The following is a 23357-nucleotide window of genomic DNA, read 5'->3' on the forward strand; positions in this document are numbered from 1 at the left end:
CGTTAACACAGGCTCTCCGACAGCATCAGTGACCGGAAGGTTTCTAAGTAATGTGTCATAGAAAGCACAGACTTTACACAAAAAAAACAAAATAATTATGCTGCACAACACACTGTGAAATCTTCTGTACTACAGTAGCTTACACCACTCTACATGTTAGGATAGACGGTGGAGTGATGCAGCCACTCTCTACCTCCCAGTAAATAATGTGGATACTAATGATTCATTTAGTGTTTTTAGAGCCGTCACCAGAGCCACTGTGCACCATTTCCAGCTATAACAGTAACTTCTACACTTCTGTGGGGCAAGTATACATACTGTAACACAGCCAGTGGAAACAGAGCACATAGTTCAACACTGTCAGCAGGCTTTGAATAACATGCACATGGAACACGACTAGTTTACATCACTTTAATTTAGTTCAAATTTCATCATTTTCCATTTTCATGGATTACACTCTACCCAAATTTCCATATAGTTCACATGAGATTCATACATGATTTCCAGTGTTAAATGAACATCACTTCATCCTCCAGCTGTCTGTCATGCTCGTCGTGTCGTCACATTCACTCTGAACACGGGAAACAAACGTCTTCTGATGTGTGGTCAACAGGTGGATTTCCTGGCGTGTTCTTACACAACGCAGCGAACCAAATAGTGTTAATATTGTCACCTGTGTGGAATCATATGTCTACAACAACAGACACAATGTTGCTTTGTTTCCATATTTACAGTAAACAGCGTGCGTTCTTCTCAAGCTGCGGCGATGGACGCGTCGTCCAGCTGTCGACCCTGAGGCTGAGGACAAAGAAGAAGAAAATGATGCTGTGGAGCGCTGAACATGCTCACTGTCAGATGACGGTGCCTGCAGACTCGGTGCGTTACCTTGACAAAGATGCGTTGGGGCAGGAAGCGCCTCAGTGTCTGTGTGTTGGTGGTCGGGCAGCGGGGCAGGCTAATGTTGAGCTGTGGTAGTGTTTGGTAGCCAGCCATCAGAGGGTAATAGTTATACAGCATCTGCTGCTCTGAGCCTGGAAGAATACGCAGACGCACCTGCACGCACACACACACACACACACACATACACACACGTTAAGTCATCTTCTGGTCCATGCATACATTTATAATTCTGACAGCAAATAAAAGGTTTGTGCCAGTTAGACAGTAAAAGGATCAAAACCTGTAACATGTCTCCAGCCTCCAATCAGGCTTGGCTGGACTAGTCCTGATAAACACTGAATGACTTAACTCTTAATTACAAAACAATGAATCCCTCAGTAACATAAGTACAAAACATCTCCTTTCCATCCTGTTTCTAACTTTGTCAGTGTGAGGTCCAGCTGCAGTCTTGACAAATAATCACTGCTTCCTATTTCTTCGTGAGCTGAAAAGAGCTTCTCCACACATCCTCCTACAATTGTTTGATTTTATTAAGTCAGTGTGAACACAGAACTGACCACAACTATCATTTTGGTTCTTTGTATCTTATATAATGATGAACAATGTTTGACTTTCCCCCCATGTTTGTCTGCACCCAGAGCTCCCTGTTCATTTGCCAGCTCTTGGGCTGTCGTTCAAACTACAGATTGTACATCCACATTTTCTGCCTGCTTGCCACAAGAAAACGATTACAGTAGTGTAATGCTGGTCAGTGTGATGGAGGAATTACGATGTATGGAGGAGGAAGGAAGCCAAGAACCAAGCATCACCAGCCAGTGAGGATAGCAGTTGTAGGTTTTCTATGTTTTCAAGAAAATGGAATACCACAGCCCTTTTTCTCTGTTTTTATGAGAAGATCATCTTTTCTGCTGTGAAATACTTATTTAAGTTACCTCAGATGTATTTTTAAGTTTGACCCAGCTGATGGAAATGCAGCTACATTGGCTTTTAACTGCAAAATCTTGTGTAATCTGTGTAAAAGTGAGCAGCCTCACCTGTTTGAGTCCAGAGAACATGAAGGCATCGGAGGGTTCAACAGTCATGTCCACCTCCTGCACCAGAGCTGTTCTGTTCTCTATGTGGTAACGAACTGAAAGAGACTCTCTGACCCGCCCAAATGATGGTAAATCTACAGCCAAACAGACATACAGAGCTACGATCGTCACGTGCAACACAACTGACTGCTGTAGGAAAAAAAATAATCGAGAAAAATAAATGATAGAAAAGAATGAAAACGTATGTGCCATAAAGTGCAGTGCATGGCATGTGTGTGTTCACTTGACTGACCAGCGTGGATGTAAAGGGGGACAGACTCAAGGATGACGTGAGGTAGTGTCACGGTGGTTTGAATGAGTGGACTGTCGGCATCAGAGGACTTCCTGTACAGAGGCAAAAAGGAGTTAAGAGCTTTACAAGCCTGTTCAAACCCACTGACCACTCAGCAGCATCCTCTTACACTGTGTATCTGTGTGTGTGCGTACATACCTTCTCCATGATATCAGGTACTGTCCTGTAGCTACTGTGCTATTGCTGTTGGTCACTGGTGGGCACCGGAGACAGAAACACTCACTGGCACACTCTCCTGTCTGCAGCACCACTACTCCGCCACACACACACACACACACACACACACACACACACACACACACACACACACACACACACACACACACACACACACACACACACACACACACACACACACACACACACACACACACACACACACACACACACACACACACATTATATGTTATAGTGATGGGATTTACCTTTGTTAATCACAGCTAGGAATGTAAACAAGGCTTTGTACAATAAATTCTAAAAAGTGTCAGGTACCCTCCTGGAGCTGTGACTGGAGCTGTGGTGTGTTGCTGGTCATAGTAAGCAGCTGCAGGGAGGAGGAAGCCAGCAGAAGAGGCCAGGGAGACGATGACAGGATGTCTGTCATCAACAGGAAGGGGATGTCCACCGCTACCCGGTCAAGTGGCTCAAACTGCAAACACGAGCACAGATAATAATAATCAGAAGAATACTAACACTTCATGAACTCTAACCAGCCTTAATGCCTGTTGACTACACCACCACAATTAAGGCTGAGCAACAATCTAAATACGTACATACTGATCTGCTCTCTCCTGTTCCCACTGAAGTATGCTGCTTAACTTGACTGGCTGCCTCATGGTCGTACTCCTACGTTTTTATATTTATAGACTCACTACTTCATCATCTTATCCTATTAGAATTGCATGTGAAATTTTAGTCAAGGAGTAGGAGACACAGTATCTGCCTGTGTAGCTGTTGTGTAAAGTGAAGACGTAAGTAATCACTGGCATTTGCGTCAATTCCAAAGACAATGTTTATGGCGACAACCTGAATAAAATAGAAAAATGGATAAAAACTAAAAGAAAAAACCTAACTGACCACTGGTTTATTACAATGAAGTCTCAGCTACAGACCTTGGTGGACACAAACTTGACAGACACCTCAAATGGGACCACCGTGTCTATGGTAACCGTCTCATCCTGGAAGACCACAGAGCGAGAGAGGAGTAAAGTAGATGAGAAGTAAGTATTCATACTGACAACAAATACACACTGATGGAACGCTGTGCTAACTGCAGCTCTCTACCTTGTGACATTTGCAGACAATCTGTCGTCCTTCCACTGCTGTATCAATGCTGTAGGCCACATGGAACAGGAAGACCCTTGGCCCAGTTGACACACACTTCACATACACACATCTCTCCAACTAGACACAAACACACAAATACCATGGATATTAGAATTACGACTGATAATGTAGGCAGGTGTGTATAAAAAGAAGTGACGATGCAGGAATGATCTTGGAAATTAATGTCAAATATTTCCTTCTGAATGTGCGTGTACCTTCTGGCCTGGTGTCAGGTCTCCCAGAGGTACGTCAGGGAGCAGGGCGGGTGCAGTGTCATCACAAACCTTGGAGCCATCCAGTGTCACATGTGTGGTCTGGCCTAGATTGGCATCCTGGCCTGGACAGACCCAACAAGACGAAAAGAAAACACACACTTGTTCATGTTGTTGAGAAACTATTAAAGAAATAGTTCCACAGTTTGGCAAGTGTGAAGTTTCTTTCTGCGAGTGAGAAGAGAGAGGTCGATATTCTCATGTCTGTGTGTGAGGAACAGAGTCTGGATGTGTAGCCTCATTTACTATCAGCGTACCGGGTTTGAGGCCTGCTGTCAGTTTGACATCCTTTGCCACGCCCTCCTCCTGTGATTGGATGATGAGGCTGATGCAGTACATTTCGTTGTTGAGTGCAGGAGGCTGGTGGCTCAGCTGAACAGAGATCTTTGGGACCCTAGAGATGATCCTAAGCAACAAACCGGACCAAACAAACATTTCACATTTCTGTTGACTTAAGTGCACAGCATGCAATATCTGATCCTGCAGAAGCTGAAGGATAATTGAACCATTTTCCCCAGGAATACTGGGGCTGTGCTGCATTTGAACAAAAACCTTACATGGTGCTGTGCTGCATTGCCAGGCTGTCCCAGTCCAGCTCTTGACGTGTCTCCACACACCGCCCCCAGTGACGTGATGACCTGCTAGCCTGCAAGGCTTCTTGGGCAGAGGCCGCATCTCCACCCGCTCCTCTCCAGCTCACAAACACACAGCGGCCTCTGTCACTGCCCAGCATCACCTCGATGCCTGTCATCTAAATGTGCATACCCAGCAAGACACACAGTCAGTAACAATCTTTCTCTCTTCTCTCTTGTAAACACACTCGCACACAGCTGCCTCACCTCTATCTTCTTGCCGACGTCTTCAGTCTTCGCTACAAAGCTGAAGTTGTAGCATTTGGTTTTTCCTGGCAACAAGCTCATACTCTCCTGACCTGAAGACTCCACCACACACCACTGGTTGTACTCCTACACACACATACACACACAAAGAATTGTTGCGTCACTTTAAGTTAAAGTTGGCAACTGGTTTCAATTCAGGACTGGATGGGATACTTGTGCTGAGTAAGGTGAAAAGTAGGGCTGTGAGATTTGACGATGTTTATTGTGTGACGATAGAAAAATAACCATTTCATATTGGGTACTAACTCCTCGTCTGTCTCGTGGGGTCAGAGTCTTACGGCTGTGGAGGTAGAGTGGGTCGTCCATCATTCGGAAGGTCGGTGGTTCGATCCCCTTGCTCCTGAAGCTGCTTCAGGAGCAAGTTGGGGTTCAGTGTCTTGCCCAAAGACACTTCAACACGCAGACTTGGAGGAGCCGGGGATCGAACCGCTGATCTGCTGATCGACCCACAGCGGCCCCAGATGTATTCAAAAAATTGTGCTTTCATGGAAACTGCTGCATCCTATTTCATTAGCACCCTAATGAATCACACAGCTGGAATACAACTGTTGGTTGTATAACAAAGACTTTACGAACGAAGATGAGACCCATCAATTCTTTAGACTGTACAGCATCTAGAAGCAGGCAAATTGAGAGGCACCTCTGCTAAGTTTAAGTGGACTGAAGGTTCTTTTCACTGATCCCGTGTGTTTTGCTTGTGTAGTGAAAATCCTACAACCAGTCACTGTATGTGAAGCTGGAGTTTGTTTTCTGTCATGTAATTCATTTACTTCATTTGCACAGAGCGTACCTGGTTACTGAGGCTGACAGCCATCTTGTTGAGTGATACAAGGTGAGGACAGTCGGCTCGGAGGAAAACCTGGAGTTGGATGGGCTGGTCTACATGGAAACTGGGAGACTGGAATTTGGCCTTACACTGGACTGGAGTCAGGAAGGACAGAGTGGAAACATCTTCACATATAGAACAATATTACAAAGTTGTACATTATACATGCTACATCAAATATGCATCAGTAATAGTACTTTATTAGTGCAAAAAAGTACCACACTGATCATTGCTGAACTATGAGCCTCATGCTTGAAGTTTGAAATGCTTAAGATTTCATTTCAATGAACAAAAAAAGTAATAAATCAGGAAAAAAGGAATTATTTGCAATGTTTATGACATTACATGATCTTATCCAATAGCTTTTCTTTTATCTTGTTTTTGAGACTGAAGCATTTCTGATCTCATCACATATACGATGAACATGGAGGAGGGTAAATGCTACTTATAGAGGTCATCAGTTCCTTTGAGTGGACCGTTAAATATGTGTGTGTTTACTGACTGAATGGAATGTAGTCCTGCACTTCTATGGTCAATTCATTTGATCCAGCTAAAGCCATCCGGTCGCTCCATAATGACCGCGCTGTGCTGACAGAGGATGGATCGCACTCCGGCTCAGCGTCAGGGACCTCGTTCTGATAAGAGAAAGACAGCTACAATGAGCATTAATGAAATACTGACAGGCTCATAGTGTTATTCAAAGTGCCGTTATATCACTCTCTTCAAACACACCACACTCTATTGACAATTTTCCTTCAGAGAACGCCACTGCTGGTCGACTGGAGCCTGGTTCAGTTTGTCTGTTGTGTTATTGTGAGTCACACAAATATTGTTTTGGATTCAAAACAAACCAAAGTCAGACGATAACAATCCCTCAACTCACCATCAGGACTTTGATGAGATTCTTCTCAATCCTCAACTTTTGTTCCTCCTTCAAGGTGGAAGCTAGAAGACAAGATGACTGAACCATTACCTCTTGGGTTTTATCTATATATTTTAGGATGCTTACTAGTTTTAAACATGACAAGCAGCCCTCAAGTCCATTTTCTAGCACATCTATCACAAATAAGCCCTCAACCTGTGTCCTGGACACTGATGTTTTCAGGTAACGGACAGGAAGGAACATTTGGCCAACAACCTCCACACAAGGAAGGTTCCTCTAAACTACAAATTTAATGTAGTAAGAATGACTTGTTGTGTTTTGTTCTTTAATCAGTCTATCTGCTTGATTGTTACATGACATAAACATCAGCCATATTTCCTTGCACTCACTGTTATACTATTTTGCTAGGAAAAAAAACACAGGCTTGGACCAATGCATTTCCAATGAAACGTGGGGGAAAAATAATTTAAAAAATCAGGTGTGGAATTTTATCAAACTGTCACAGAAATCAACTGAAGTTAAAGTCAAATGAAAAGTTGGAAAGTTTGTAGAACAGTAAACACTGTATTATCTCCATTGTTCCTGATTTGCTTATAGCCTCCTTGCTTACCTCTGCCCAGCAGCTCCATGCAGTATATGATGTAGTCTTTAACACTGGCCATCAGATACGCACAGCGCAGAGCTGTGGTCAATATAGCTGTCAGGAGGCCCCACCATCGCTCTGTGCGATAGTCACACATCACATAGTCCAACAGCCTGGCAACATAACACACACACAAACAAATATTCAGATAACTTGCTACAAAACAGAGATACCATGGAGGACACCATGTCAACTCCAGAGGTAGACGCAAACACTACTGTTTGGAAAACAGACTCTGTCTTCTCAAGACCGGCTCATCACCCAATAGCATCCAGAAACTGTGCCGGGTACAGATTGCATGTTTGATCATCACCTTAGGATGACTCCATACACATTTCTGAGCATCTACAAAAGTCAGAGAGTGGAACTGTCCTTTACAAGTCCAGCATGTGTTTCAACTTACTTGAGGGCTTTGGTGTAGTCTTTAGCATGGTAGTATTCTTCTCCCATCTGCACCACTATGACAAGGACAGAGAGTGAGACTAATACTAAAAGAAGCGTGAGGCAGTTTAACACGACAGGAAGCAAATCAAATCTGAAGTGCAACCAAAAATGATCCTTGAAGAAAAATGTTTAATGTTTAAAAAAAGGTTGCTTAGATGAGCTCCTACACAGTACGACAATGCTGAGTGTGGGTGTGAACTGGTATATAAGAGAAAGGGAATGCAACAATGATTAAAAAGGGAAACACATTAACAATTAAACTGCCTCTAAAATACAACAGCAGATACCACCAGAATAAAAAGCAAGTGACAATGACATCTAACATTTCTTATTTTGCTGTAGCATTACAGTAGGAGACTAAGAGAGCACAATGATACTCACTGAGGTGACTCTTCATGCGAGGGCACTTGTACTTCTTAAACTGGGCGACAGCGTTACTGAGAAGAGCTATTATCAGCTCCTACAGGTGCAGAGACACAGAGAAGCATGTTTCACTACAGTAGTACAATACCACCTGACAGTGGCTAGAGGGGAACACATTGTGGGGCTTTTTGAGTGTAGGGCTGTGACCACAAAGGATGGATGTTCAACAACAGGAGGTGCATTTCGCTGTAGAGTGTGAAACATCTTGTGCTTTGTGTGCTTCAAACACCTTGTTTCAAACATTGTTACTGTGATGCTTTCCTTGCAGAAAAGCACATCACACCTGTCCTGAATCATTGACCACTTGTCCTCTGTTGTAGACTCAGTATGTTAAGAGCTGTACACACACACAACTGTGTGTAGGATTTTGAAAAAAGTCGAGATTGGCACAGTGGTAGTATCAGAAAAGACCCTGTGGTAGATTGTAATGCAAACCATTACACAGAGGCTGCACCCATTTCCCCAGGGACTGTCTCATCTGTCTACTGCCAGAAAACATCAGAATGATTTGAAGGATGCTATCATCACATATAAGTTATACTCCTTGTGCTTTTAATCTGCCTTAAATCAAATGGGCCAATGACACAGTTAGCGTGTGCTCTTACAGAATGTGGTACATCTCTCTCTTTAATCTGCAGGGCTAGGATCCCTGACTTCTCCTTCTCTGCATCTGGAGGATCGATACCTGGAAAACCAATGATACAAAAGTCATGTTTTACCCACATATTTCTTACAGCCCGTCGGAGACACGTTGTCCTAAATGGACAGGGCTGTCATAATGCTGTGATCAAACATATGGTAACATTTTTCCATTAGACATCAGATAAGCTGTAGGTGTGTGAACATACTCTGGTGTCCTTGTCTCCACGGTCTCTGGCCATAGAAGTCCAGTCCTGCACTCTGGGTGTCCAGCGGTTCAGGGGAGGGATAACTCGCTCCAGCCTAGAACAACCAACCAATCAAATGAAACCATAAGCTGGTGTTTTAATGGTAAGTTAGTACACACATGCTTCCTAACAATAACTGTCATTCAGGTGAAAAGTGGTAAATATGATGACAACAGAAAACTGTGGTCTAGTATCAGCATTCAAGGTCTTATTTGTAGCAGTGGTGCAAGCAGATGTTGGCTAGCTTCTTATTCCGCTTTCAAATGAGGCCATTCAGATTTTGACAACATGTCATCCAAACCACTTCTTTTCTATTAGAATCTGGTCTGTTATCACCTGACAAAGCTGCTGTGCCAGTTGTTTCCTGTCCTGGCTGTAACAGGCAGCCTGCTGGTAGTAGAAACCAGGGTTCTGGGTCTGGATGGCTGTCAGACCCAATTTTATGGCTTCATCAAACAGCTCACCAAACGACTGGAACCTGTTAGGAAGATTAAGAGACAGGTGGGGCCATTATATATGAGAGCATTATACAGGAGATGAACAAAGATGACTTCCTAGTACAACTGTTTAAAAAGGTTCCTTTGGCCAAAATGTCTTCACAAAGTCTCCCAACCAACCTGCCAATGAATCAAAGAGGCTTGGAGCAGCTGCTGGCTTCTGAGGCAAGGTGTCAATTAGAGGAATGACCTGACTAAATATATTTTCACATTAGGGCCAGCAAATCCTCTTATGTCCCTGCTTAGTCAAGTATACACCAAGCTTCCAGATCCAAACAGAGTGATACCTCTCAACAGTAGAGCGGCTTTGCACTTTTCATTTCAAGGTGTGTGTGTGTGTCTGTGTGTGACGTAGGGGAGTGCATCTTTAAAGGTGCTCTATTGGCCTTTAGTGAATACAGTAATGAACGTTTAACACAGATGATAAAGAAGGTGAGCAGTTTATTTACTTTTTCGTTGCTTTTAATATTACTGTTCCCCTTATGTGTACTAAAATTATACAAACTCAAGCAGAGGAAACACTTCTCACTACATTCTAGACAAAGCATTCTTATATAACAATTGGGACCATTGGCACCTAGCTATAGACAAAAGTGGGGGTGCATGATTAGTGACAGGCAAGGGGAGGTGAAGGAGAGGAGGTCATTTTGTTACTGTGAATGCTTCGGTTGTAACAGTCTGGCAGACAGTCTTGTGTTGTGTGCCACGTGTGAAGTGGCGACTCTGGATGTCTGGACCAGATTCCCCGGCAAAAAACAGTTGCCTGATCAAAAAGTGGGGTTGCGAAACACACATTAGCTCCCACAAGTCTAATAATGGGGGGTGCACCTGCTCCATTGCTCAGGCACCTATGATTGGGACTACAAGTTGTATTTTAACGTGCTACCCTGTGTTGTATAATGATAAATAAATGAACCTTGTCATTTTGTATACAGTGGCATGCAAAAGTTTGGGCACCCCTGGTCAAAATTTCTGTTAATGTGAACAGATAAGCAAGTGGAAGATGGAGTGATCTCCAAAAGGCATGAAGTTAAACATGAAACACTAATTTCAATATTTTAAGCAATATCAGTGTATTACTTTTGTTTTGTACAATTTTAGAGTGGAAAAGGGAAAGCAGCACCCTGCAAAAGAATGGGAACCCCAGGAGATTTGAGCTCTCAGATAACTTTGACCAAGGTATCAGACCTTAATTAGCCTGTTAGGGCCATGGCTTGTTCACAATCATCGTTAGGAAAGGCCAGGTGATGCAAATTTCAAAGCTTTATAAAGACCCAGACTTGTCCCAACAATCAGCAGCCATGGGTTCCTCTAAGCAGTTGCCTAGCACTCTGAAAATGAAAATGATTGATGCCCACAAAGCAGGAGAAGGCTATAAGAAGATAGCAAAGCGTTTTCAGGTACCCATTTCCTCAGCTCGGAATGTAATTAAGAAATGGCAGTTAACAGGAACAGTGGAGGTCAAGATAAGGTCTGGAAGACCAAGAAAATATGAGAGAGAACTGCTAGTGGGATTGTTAGAAAAGCAAGTCAGAACCCCCGTTTGACTGCAAACGACCACCAGGAAGATTTGGCAGACTCTGGAGTCTGGTACACTGTTCAGCGACACCTGCACAAATATGGCCTTCATGGAAGAGTCATCAGAAGACAACCTCTCCTGCGTCCTCACCACAAAATTCAGCGTCAAAATCCACGATGGACTACCTCAAGAGGTGCAAGCTGAAGGTTTTGCCATGGTCCTCGCAGTCTCCTGACCTAAACATCATTGAAAATCTGTGGATGGACCTCAAAAGAGCAGTGCGTGCAAGACGGCCCAGGAATCTCTTATAAGGAAGAATGGGTGAAAATCCCTCAAACAAGAACTGAAAGACTCTTGGCTGGCTATAAAAAGCGTTTACAAGCTGTAATACTTGCCAAAGGGGATGCTACTGGGTACTAACTATGCAGGCCCTTTTTCCTTTTCTGTTGTTTTGAAAATGTAAAAGATGAAAATAAAAAAATGATTTTGTTTAAAATATAAAGGGAATGTGTCATCTGTAACTTTATATCTTTTGGAGATCACTTCATCTTCCACTTGCTTAACTGTTCACATTAACAGAAAGTTTGACCAGGGGTGCCCGAACTTTTGCATGCCACTGTACGTCTAACAGGTTTAAAGAGCACCGGTCTATCACATTAACAAGAACAAAGCTTTTTTTTTTACCATTTTTGTAGAAAAACTAGGTTTATTAACTGTACGTAAAAACATTGTTTTCAGTCATGCAGTAAAGTAAATAAAGTCATACAACCTTCATATGTTCATATGGAATAAATTACAATTTCACGTAATATAGTGGTAACAAATGTGTCTGCTCGACAGGTCAAGATGAACATGAGGTTTATTTAACCGTTTGTAACAAATGTATAAAAGTAAGAAAACATTAAGTTTAATAATGACTAATTAGCTTTAACCACTTCAACATGTTGCACACAGTGTGTGGTGGGTAAATATGCTTCTCTACACAGTGTGTATGAGTAATGTGGTGCGTAGCTCACTGTTTAGACATCCATGCAGAGTGCTCGAAGGCTAATTCAGCACTGCCAATCTTCTTCTTACACAGGTCAATGTGCTTCCTGAACTGGGCTATAGCATCTAGAGGAGTGTTGTGCTGGAAACACAGACGGCAGATCTAAAGAGGGGGGAAAAGGCGGGAGGCATCATGGAAGAATGAGACAGACAGAGAGAGGAGAGAGAAAAGACAGGTGGTGAATGGTCAGTAACTGCAGACCTCCATCTGGTTTAGGCTAACTCCTAAATGTGATGATCTGACTTGAATCACATTTTGTCTGTACACAGAGTAATACAGGATACCAAGTGTATCAGACAGTGCAAACTGTACCTTATAGTTGATGAATCCAGCCATAGTTTTGATCTCCAACATGTTGGTCTCGTGGGCTCTGAGCTCATGGACAAGACTGTATGCAGTTCTGTAGTACCTACAGACACAAACAGACTTACTACAGAGGAGAGAGAGTGCAGCATACAGCTCGACATGTGTCTATACTAGCAGCAACTTAACAAGAAGAAAACATAAGGTGCTATTAAACACGACAACTGTGAATGGATTAATTTCAATGGCAAAGCAGTACATAGGACAGTTTGTCTACTGTAACGGTGGTTAGCAACAAAAGCAACAAAGAACAACAAAAACATCCTTATTTCTATTAATTATCATTCTGCTGATGGAAAAATTACGTCTCAAAGTCCTTATAGGAGCTGGTCACAACAAATAAAGAAAGTCTAAGAAAGCCTTACTTGAGAGCATTCTGGGTGTCCTGTTTCAGCTCACTGAAGAAGGCAATTTTAAACTGGTGTCTGACAAACAGCAGCTAGTGACATGAGGAGATGGAGAAGAGATAAAGAGGAAGAGGGCAGTGTTAGGGGGCATTTACACGTCCCAATGTCAAGTTTGTCTTTCATCTCAAGCAGCTTTATTTGTGGACATAGAAACTGTGGTTCTATTGCATGTAAAGAAAAGTTTTTTAAATTTGCTCTGGTTGGGGTGTGTGTGTGTGTGTGTCTGCCTTCCTACCTGGTGTGTTGTCTTGTTGAGGAACTCTTTATGTGATTTGACTCGACGAATCTCAGTGTAGTAGTACGTCTGAGCATGTTCATAGAAAGCATTCTCCAACCTACAAAATCACATGTAATAAAACATACAATGTCTGGAGGAGATTTCAGGCTGTATTCATCAGCTGCAGTTGGCAAGTTCAGTGTGTAAAGATGCCGCCACAATAAAACAAGGTAGTTTAAGGGCTGTCGATGTGGCAAATGTCTACAAAATCGTATATAAACTGTATGTGTTGCATATCACACAGATGATCAATACAATGAACTGTACTGTTCTGCATTTGTCAGACAAAACTCTTCAAACAAACTTCAATTTGATTAAACTGGAGAGCCAAATGTCATTTTAATCAATTTGAGGCAGTTCATATATTGCAAAAGAAATAATAGTACATATTTCTTATATATTTATAAATAATATTTCATCAGTGAATTGCTGACTACCTTATAATGTAGCCCACTAAGTGATCAGTGTGTGGCAGTACAAAGAGACTCTTCCCAGACAGGTCGCAGGCGTTGCAAAGAGCTGCTGCTCTCTCTGATGCTACCAGGTCCTCTCCTGTACAAACAAGAAGATGAGTGATGTTTAGGCAGGTAAAAGAAACTGGAAACAGACAGAGCAGATAGCTAAAGTAGTGTTAAACAGCAGATGTAAAGTTGCTGCCTAACGTCTAAACTTAGTTAGCTATTTCCAAATTCACCACACGTCTTTACAGAAAATGTACAATAACGTTTTGTACTGCTACAAGTCAGGAAGAGAGACTGGAATGTGCAGGAGAGACACGGTGAAACGAATGTGGAGGGGATAAGACACGTGTGCATAAGATTCAGTAGAGTTCTCAACCTGGAGGTAGAGGAGTTTTCTTCTGGATTAGAACCACCGCCACTTTGGTGTTCCTGCCCTGAAGACTGGTCCTAAAGACGAACAAACTGTGGTTATCTTTCTGCAGGATAGTGTAAGCTATTGACATGCAGTCCATTCACAATTCTTTTCTTGTTTATTCAAGATATGACATTAGTAAATCTGAATAAAAAACTCAGTCTCCTCACAGAGTTGCATTACTTTGCATTTATAAAAAGCTATTGTTCAGTAATAAGTGGAAATGGATTATGGCAGTGCTAACACTATTTTTTGGGGGAAACGGACAAATAAATGCTGAAAATCTATGTGATCCGATGACAAAAAGTAACCAGCAGAAATAAAAGCCGAGGTTTCCTTTGCGTGTGTGGAAAGCAGACCCACTTATACGGTCCATCAAAACAGTCTGATGAGATAAAACAAAAGCCAGAAGCATCTACCTGCTCTCTCGCTGTCCGTCACCCACAAAAAAAACCTTCTGAAGACCAATAAATGGACACCTACCTGACAATCTCCACTTTAGTTGCACATTCAGACTGCTTCTCTTTCCACTGTGGGTCATCCCAGTCCAGCTCGTAGAAGAGAACAACCAGAGCTGGAACCAGGTTCAGATGTTTATTCATCCAGCCTGTTTTCAGGATGCCTTTGGGGATGTACCACTCATAGGACGTCCGCTAGGCAGGCAAATAGAGAAGACAAGCGGTTCAGAAAAAAAATCCACAAGAGCTGCAGACTGCAACACCGAGTCCACATGAACACTTCACAACTCTTCTGTTCTGGTGCTCTTCCTCTATCCACTGCTCACCTTAGTGCGACATTTGGGGTACTCGTGGTCTCCTGGGAGGACTTTGAAAGAGATAGGAACTCTGTCAGCGCGCCGGTTGGCGCAGAAGGCGTCCCAGATGGCCCGGTGCACGGCGTTGTACACCACATCCAGACCGGTTAAGGCCACAAAGGCCATGGGCCGACAACATAGCTCTGGAGGAAGCTCCCACTGGGAACCTGCCATCGCGCTGGTTCAACAGAAGATACTCCTGCAAGAGACAGAGAAGCGTCACTGCTACAGAGACACATCTTTAAAGAAGTAGAAGTAGTTTAAAACACCATAGCACAGCAAGTTTATAATATGTTTCAAATGAGTAATACTTAAATAAGTAATCTATTATGACACATGAAATCATATTGGAACAAACCCGTACAGAGTGTTTTTAAATTCAGCGGTAATTTAAACACAAGATCCCCATGGAACCAACAAACAGGAGCAGAGCCTTTGTGGAAAACAACTTGCAGGTCACAAGACCTGAAGGTTAGCAGTAGCTGAGCACAGTTGAGCTAACGAGCTGCTAGCAGAGACAGTTTACTCTACATCCCTGACTGGGGCTCACTGCAGTTTATACAGCTGCTGACACGGAGACCTTCTCATTCATGGACACGTCTGCTGTACATTCAAAAGGCGGGTGGCACGTTGTGTGTGTGTGTGTCTGTGTCTGTGTCTGTGTGTGTGTGTGTGTGCATATATACATACATACAGCTACCCAAGTAAATACATAAACACGCATCGTTCGGACGAAAGCGGAAGTGACAAGACCGAACTCGGCTAACGCTAGCGGCACTGCTGTTGTCCTGTTAACATCCTCACTAAAGCCGTGGTTAAAATAAGTGAGATGGATAATATGTGAACTCACAGATGTATTAAACAAGAACATACCCCAGTTGCATCACTTCACGTGAACGGGTAACGGTGCTACGTACAGCTAGCTTGGATGAGTTAGCTAGCAGAGCAGTCGGGATGTGTATCAAGGTTAACAGTTAACTAGCGTTAGTGGGCGAGGTTGCAAATTTAACCAGCAAATAAATGTCAGGGCACGTTTAGTTTTGGGCTGTCGGGCTCCGTGTTAGCCAATTCCCAGCGCTGGTCACCGGCCGACAGCTAGTCACCGCTAGTCTACCTCGACACAGGCAGAAAGTAACAGCTAATTTAGCAGCTGATGTTGAAGCAACGATAAGCTAACCAGTTAGCTACCTTTGGCACTTCCGCTTCCACTTTTCCAAATTAAAGTGCCAGCTCCCAAACTTTACTATCTATGAGTGACTACATATGGGATTATATAACATCTGTACACATAGGCATATCATTATCTAAAGGCAAATGATGACAAATGGTTAAACAGTTTATATTATTCACATTTAATTAACAGTTTATTAACTCTAATTCAGCCTTAACCTGTTGTAGAGCATCCTGAGTGCTGAAGTGAGGAAATATTAAAAGCTAAAGTGGAGTAAAATTAACTAGAATGATCATTTTATATGATAACAGCATAATAATGCCATATGTTAATATTTCTCATAAAAAGCTGTGAGTCATAGGTTAAGGTGAGGCTGCACTGGCTGCTGCCATTACTGCTATTGGAGATACAGAGTGCAGCATGCTGGGAGGATTCCTTTGTGAGCAGAGAGATCATAATGTGACTAAATATTTAACAATATAGAATTTCTGCCGGCCTGGGGCTCAGAAACAGTGTGAGATGGGCTCTGGAGGGATGAGATTTAGAGCTCAAGATGAACAAAGCTTTTAATGAGATGCAGCAACCAGCAACATCTCAACAGGCCCAACAACTAAACACTGCAGGTTTCTTCTACTTTCTGTGGGAGAATGTCAGTGACAGAGAGTTCCGCAGGCTTAAATGAACGGAAAATGGAAAGATTGGACAGGATTGGTCTGATGGAGAGCTTCATTTAAATAAAGCTATAGCAGTACTTAAGGGTTTGAAGTCTCAAACACACATGAAAGCCTGTTTATAATCAGGAGACTGAGTCAGAATGGGAAGTGATTAAATACAAATGTTAATTCTAGTTATCTCTGTTAAGCATCTGCCCAAGGCCAAAGGCAATTACGCATCAAGTCGGCAGAGGTAATTGGATAAAATGAGTAATCTAAGGGGTTCCTGTTGATGTGAAAATGCAACACAAGAAGGTTCATTTAAAGACAGAATGAAGTGCATACAGAATACAAACTGATACAGGGGGGGGGGGCACAGCCACTGAGGGGCGACAGATTCAAGCTGAAGCTTCCCTGTAGCTCCTGTCTGATGGCTCACGTGGCCAGTGTGTGTATTCACTCACTGAGCCCATTAAACATCTACTAATCATTACTGATATAAGGACATATAAGCATATAGACCTGTAGAGATAGTTTAGGAGGAGCCTCAAATGAGTGTGTTTTTCTTCTTATCAGTTTATGGATAAAGATCCATGAGGCTGTGGTTCTACATTTTTACCAAACAATTAGAAAATGAATCAGTTTAGCTTAGAAATATAATAATTATTTTGACTGTAAATCCTTGTTCCATATGGATAATCATTTGCTAATACATGCAGTGTAAGGACCGTGTGTGTTGATACGTCCTCGGATGGGAGGAGGATGGAGCCTATAAATAAATCAGAGTGGCGCAGCACGTTTAAGTCAGTGGAGCTCAGCCGGCTCCCTCTGGGTGGACAAAGGTTAACTCCAAACTTGCAGCAGGAGTAGCCTACTGTATGGCGCAGACAGACATTTGCCCCCCAGCTTCCTGTGCCCCCCTCAGCAGACAGCCGCATCCTCGTGCTCCGGGCCGCCAGAGGACACGGAGCAGGCAGCAGGAATGGGACAGCACCTCCATCCGTCCGCAGGACACCGGGGCGGACCGGGCTGCGCCCCTGCCTGACTCAAGGTGAGTATCCGCGGTACTGACTCACCCAGCGTGTAACCTTCAGGGCGCAGGTATGGTGTCACTGTGTGCTCGGCGTCATCTGCCTTCACGGAGGCAGATGACGGTGAGGTTCGGCTGTTGTTGCCTGGGTGGGGAGGATGCTGCAGTGAATCAGCGTTACTGTAGGTGATGGCTTAGAGAGGACCAGATAGAGCATGCCGTGCAGCACACGCCAAACTCCATTGAAAACTCTCGTACTTGAATGTTTTCTGACTTGCTGGAAGGTGCAGTTACGGTATAGAATAAAACTGGAGATATTTTCGGAACTAATGGAGTCGACCACTGAATTCGGCGTCATTTGATCCGCAAATATCCACTCATGTAAATGTAACTTTAGAGATGTTTTGCATGTCACCTTACCTCTTGGCTTGGCCAGTTGCAAACCAGCTGCTGACAGGTCCAAACATTTTGGGATGACGCCTGGTGAGAGTGACACACAGCTAGAAGCCCAGCACAAAGTGAAAGAGGAAGAGAGGAGGATGGGAAGTGGAGAGGCTGTTGCCAATTAATGACCTTTGGACATGGTTGTGGATTTTTACTGAGAGACTCCAGACATCAAACGTGATCATCACAGCATGGTTTAATGTTGTGGACTGTTGGCTCTTCTCCACGAAGACTGCAAAGATCCCAGCTTTCCCACAGGAAGTTCGCCACAGATTTATCAGATGGCTCTCACGTTGTTGCTGATGTGGAGCATGCTGTAAGGCTGGAGTCATGCTCACATATTAAGCTCGAGCTATTCCTGTCTCCACTTGTTTAATTGGTGGGAGCTGTGTAAAAAGAATCCTCAGTCTTTAATGGTTATAGTGCTGTTTTACATTTTCCTTACACGAGGAACCCTTTCACACCAATATACTCACCTAGACTCATAACAGAGCCTGCTGAATGTATATACTGTCTACTCTAGCCAAAAAGAAAAGAACAAAACATGTGTAGAAAGTTAACAATGCACATTTTTCCTTAACTGACACGTCACACACAATTAGGTCCTGCGATCTGTCTTTACTTATTTCATTTTTTAAATGAAATATGAAAGTTGATATGTTTGACCACTAGTAAAACAGAAGACATACATTGAAAATGACTATTTCTTTCCGTCTGAGGAGTAACACCCTGTTTCAGACATCCCTGCGTGATCATGGGTGGACAGCTCATGCTATGTGGAAGATAACTCGACCCTGCGCGCTGAGCAGAAGGCAAGGAAAAAACCAAGGCAGCCACAATTAAAACACTAGACAGAAGACACACACAGCTATACACAAAACAAGTTAACCTTTCTGGACTGTGGTCACCCCCCCACACACACAGGGAGGATGGGGGCAGACATTCAGACCAGACACAGTCATAAACAGTGAGGCAAATACAAAAAACGAGGTGTATCATTCCTTTTAAGTGTGAACGATTCAGGAAAATATTTAAAGGGATAGTTGGAAATATTTAAAGGCATAGTGGAATTTGGAAAAGTTTCCATTTTTCCTTCGCACCCAAAAGGTAGACAGTGGGAGGTGGGGGCTGTAGTACGGACATTCCCAATTCTAATCTGAAGTGTTTGTCGCTGCCACTGATGAGCACTCAATGAACAGGACAGGGGCAAAGAATGAACATAATAAAGCCACATGGATCCTGAATATTTGAGGCCAGTACTGACACAATATTTAAGCGTTTAAAACACAAGTGTCACCTAGTTGCTGTGAACACGAGGCAGTGTGTATCCAGCCTCATAATTGAATTGATAAGTGAATTGCCATTTAATACCACTTCAAAAATTCATCTTCAGTCTAACTTAATGTTCAAAGTCCCCCCTCCCCCCCAAACACACACACACACACTGAGTGACAGGCTGCAAATTGAGGTTTTACTGTATCCTTTCATATTAGAGAGTAAGTGGAATTACTTTGAAACCAATCTACATTTACATCTATGAACCCAACATTTCTGAGTTTTTTCTGTTTCCATAGGGCAGCACGCATGACAGCTGTCTCACAATTCACCTGTGTAAAGCAATCCTTACTGCTTGAGTTGCATGACCTTACTATTAATAGCCATGGCATTATTCTTAGCGTATGCAACCTTTGTCTGGCATGTGATGGACAAATTAGAAGGAATATATCATAATTCAATAACATCCTATAGCCCTGCAGTAAATTGTACTCTTGTTACCTTTATAACGTTGCACTTTAAACATTTTGAACTTAAAACATCATGAGGGGAGTGGTGTGATGGAACATTCTGACGTTCACTTTCACTGCAGGGTTTCATTGCATCACTACAGACGCTGGTGTTCTCTGTGTCATGATGCATCTACGCTGTCAGAGATACCCGTGATGTCAAACATACACATACACCCCCCATCTCTCCATCACTCTGCAACTCTTTTTCTTTATTTATGAGCCTATGTGGTGTACCAGTGCAGTTGTAAAGCACTGAACACACACACACACACGTCACTGGGAGGCGGTGCTGTCGAGGTTATGATGATGCTGAGTCATCTCTCTGCGTCTTTCAGCTCTTTACTTCTTTTAGCCGTGAGTGTGTATAAGGGAGAGAGAGAGACTGAATGGGAACACATCAGCTCCTTCCTCTCAGCATCAGACTCCCAGCATGCATCTCAACCTTTATTCTGTCACATCAATTGGGAATAATGACAAGTGATATAATCCACATCTTTTCCAGTTTTATGATGATGTCACACAAAGCAAATGCTGCTGTAAGCCGTTTAATAGACTAGCCTTCGCCCTGTTAGTGGAGAGGCCTGTGTTGGTTGGTTGGTTGGTTGGTGGGGCGCTGGTGGGACAGTGAAGTCCAGGAAGAGTAGCAGCTCCACGGAAGGCTGGAAGGCTTATCAGACACTAACACACTGCACAGGGTTTATTACACTGTGATGCAGGACCATCCCGTTCTGGAAAGTTCTCACAGTGACAATTGTTTTATCTTCAGTCACAACAAGCTCAAGTTTAACAGCAGAAGCACAGCGTTTCCCTTAATTGATCAGGAATGTTTGCTTCCAGTTAAAAAGCCAACACAGCTCCTTCCCAGTGGACACTGTTGTGGCAAAACTTGAATCAGGTTTTTGTGTTGCTGCTGGAATACTCATGTGTCAGGAGCCCTCTGCTCCCACTGCATCAACACAGTGGTCTCATTCAAATAACTGTGGAGTGCTGTTTTGTGTCTGAACGAGGCTGAAGGCAGTATGATGCAAAGATGAGTGCTCTTAATGCTGAGTATTCAGGCATGGTAGTCTGGTGGAATTAGACTGACCTCCCCTGTAGTAGTGTCGAACAATGTGAACTTCACATTGTAGCTGTAATGGAAACTGCTCTCTCTAGTGGCTCAGAGAGAGAGACTGTGTGTGTGTGTGTGTGTGTGAGAGAGAGAGACCCTTATACTCTTAAACTAAACAGGAAATGGTTTTATTGTGGCTTACAGGGGGAACAGGGTTACATTGAATGCAGAACTGTACTGAATATTTAACACCCACTAGCATAAGTATTCCATGTTGTGGACCATGTGTAGATGAGATCCTGCTGGGATGGAAATGATGTGACAACAGTGAAGCTTCAGGAGAAACAGTGCAGTGAGGAGGTGAGGGCTTTGGTCATGGTTAGATAAGAGGAAGCAAACTGTCCGTAGAGAATCTGTTGGGACTTGGAGGGTAAATATATTTGCACCCTTGGGAACTTTCCACTGTAATTATTCAATGCCAAACTGCTACTATTTGTCTTCCATTTATGGTCTTTCCTTCTCCATAATCCCTTCATGGTGGGATACTAGACTGTTGTCACTATTTAAGCATTTTGAGACAATCTACAGACAATCTAGAGACTTCTACAGAATATACAAGAATCAATTCAGTGATGATAAATCAGATGAATAAAACTGATAAACAGGAGTGGGAGCAGATAGGAGTGATCTGAGTCTTCCGCTCACTCCCTGGGGTGTTCAGTCTGAAAGAACAAACATTAAATGACCTTACATGAGAAGGGGAAAGAGACGGCTGGGACAGAAATAAACTAAAAATGGGGTTTGGGAAAGGAAAGAGGATTTCAGGTCTCATGGTTCATATTGTAAAGAGCAGATCCTCTAACGGTGTGTTTGAACACATGATAAACAGGTAGTGGGATTTTCAGTTATGAAGAAGATAAATGCTGCCTAAATGAATCACCGCTATAACTACACTCCTCTCAAATTACTAGCAGTGGTAAAAATAATAACTACACTACATACATTTATTGGCAATATAAGTGGCAACGCAGACACACACACACGCACACCGAGCAAACTTTATGAAGTAGTTGTTCTCCACATTGTATTTAGAGAATAAATAGATCTACTTTTAGCAGTGGCTTAAAGCTGCATTTGTTGATTTTTGGCCATTTTGGGGCAGCACAGAAACAGTAAACCCTGACAGATTGGATGCTGACATTCACAAATTAGCACAAAACACAAACAGCTGAGGCTGGTGGGTCATCAGGTTTTCAGGTATTGGTCATAAACCAAAGTACTGAACAAATGTAAGTTTGATTTGATGACAGAGCTAGAGGAAAAGTCAAGAAATCACCAAAGGGATTACCGTGTATCCTGAGGGGAGCATGAATGTGTGTAACATGTTTCTCCATTCAATAACCATTCAAACATTTCAGTCAATCCCAAATATCAGCTTCAAGGTGGCACCAGGGGATTATCAAAGTCCTGAGGATCAGGTCTTGAATTGCTGCTCTAAGCTTGGTTTGTGGATTTTTTTGCCCTGGGCTGCACCTCTAATGATAACATGCAGGCTGCACAAACCCTACTTCGGTCTACGTTGTCTGGGCCGTACGCAGCCTTGGGGGACAACTGCAGACGCTACATACAGCTGACAACATTGTAAGAGATTTGTAAGGAAAGTGAAAAAGAAATGTATGTAATAAAAGATGGCAGAATCAGGAAGAGGAAGCTTTTCCTGCACAAATGTGTGTGTGTGTGTATCAGTTTAACCTGTTTACCACATGACACCACTTGTTGCATGATACAGACATACTGTGCTGCATTCAGTACACGGAGCTTATCATCTGATTCTATTTGTAATCATCATCACATCACTTGCTGCGCTTGATTTCCACCATGAATTATCACCATACATTTATTAGAACTCATAAAGATGTGTACAAATGAGCTGTGTTGAAGACATTTGGTGGACAGTGCTAATGATATGCACCACATTTTCACCACCCTGAAAATGTTTCAGAGGGAGAAGAGAAGTTCTGATAAGTGTGTGTGTGTGTGTGTGTGTGTGTGTGTGTGTGTGTGTGAGGCGTTAATGGATGCTGATAAGCCAGCAGGAGGACAGCCCTGATAAGCTGTTATATGTATAGTTTGTAGTCCTCACTGTGTGTGTGTCTGTGTGTGTGTGTGTGTGTGTGTGTGCATGGGTACACTAGCTTTGTTTACTGTTTGCACATTCACGATTACATGATATGCACATATCAACCTACACATAATCACATACATGTCCTGCTTGAGTCTAACACGTGATAGGCACAGTTCCTGCAAGTAAAGCAGAGAATATATTCCAATGTGTAAACTAGTGTCCGTTTTATAGGCGTCTGCATGTTTACATGTATGTTTCCATTGTTAAGTCAATAACGATGAGGTCCTTCCTCATATCTGTTTCCTCAGGTCCTTCTCACACACGGTCTCTGTGCCTCCTTCTTTCTCCGTAGATAGACAGAAAAGGTGGAGCACGAGGGGACCCACGCTGCACAGGAGAGGCACAGGCT

The 23357-nt window shown here is 43.0% G+C and overlaps 1 protein-coding gene across 2 annotated transcripts; it reads right to left on the bottom strand.

Annotated features, from left to right (window-relative positions):
* Nucleotides 1-397: 397 nt before the first annotated feature.
* Nucleotides 398-15883, bottom strand: trappc11 (trafficking protein particle complex subunit 11). 2 transcript variants are annotated; one of them, XM_070836761.1, is made up of 31 exons: nt 15561-15883; nt 14658-14886; nt 14357-14526; nt 13838-13908; nt 13438-13552; nt 12959-13058; nt 12682-12755; nt 12266-12362; nt 11922-12055; nt 9226-9367; nt 8851-8944; nt 8608-8687; nt 7961-8039; nt 7539-7593; nt 7103-7248; nt 6493-6554; nt 6112-6244; nt 5574-5704; nt 4724-4849; nt 4442-4635; nt 4142-4290; nt 3828-3949; nt 3571-3690; nt 3399-3464; nt 2779-2935; nt 2425-2536; nt 2227-2318; nt 1935-2068; nt 886-1053; nt 733-798; nt 398-632 (listed from the first exon to the last, which is right to left on the bottom strand). In XM_070836761.1, the coding sequence occupies exons 2-30, from the start codon at nt 14859-14861 to the stop codon at nt 754-756; spliced, it is 3372 nt and encodes a 1123-aa protein (XP_070692862.1). In that variant the 5' UTR covers nt 14862-14886; nt 15561-15883; the 3' UTR covers nt 398-632; nt 733-753. The 2 variants fall into 2 exon arrangements, with proteins under 2 accessions (XP_070692862.1, XP_070692861.1); XM_070836760.1 differs by having other exon boundaries at nt 398-798.
* Between the last annotated feature and the right edge of the window lie 7474 nt (nt 15884-23357).

The sequence above is a fragment of the Pempheris klunzingeri genome, chromosome 9, assembly GCF_042242105.1.
Source record: "Pempheris klunzingeri isolate RE-2024b chromosome 9, fPemKlu1.hap1, whole genome shotgun sequence".
Taxonomy (NCBI): Eukaryota; Metazoa; Chordata; class Actinopteri; order Acropomatiformes; family Pempheridae; genus Pempheris; species Pempheris klunzingeri.

Bases quoted from the DNA above. Each gene is read 5' to 3' on its own strand.
- trappc11 (XM_070836761.1), bottom strand. From the start codon at position 14,861: ATGGCAGGTTCCCAGTGGGAGCTTCCTCCAGAGCTATGTTGTCGGCCC. The intron at 8,945-9,225 runs GTGATAACAGAC...TGGTTGTTCTAG, and splicing joins TGGCACAGCAGCTTTGTCAG to GCTGGAGCGAGTTATCCCTC. The intron at 4,850-5,573 runs GTACGCTCTGTG...ATGTGTGTGTAG, and splicing joins CTGTCAGCCTCAGTAACCAG to GAGTACAACCAGTGGTGTGT.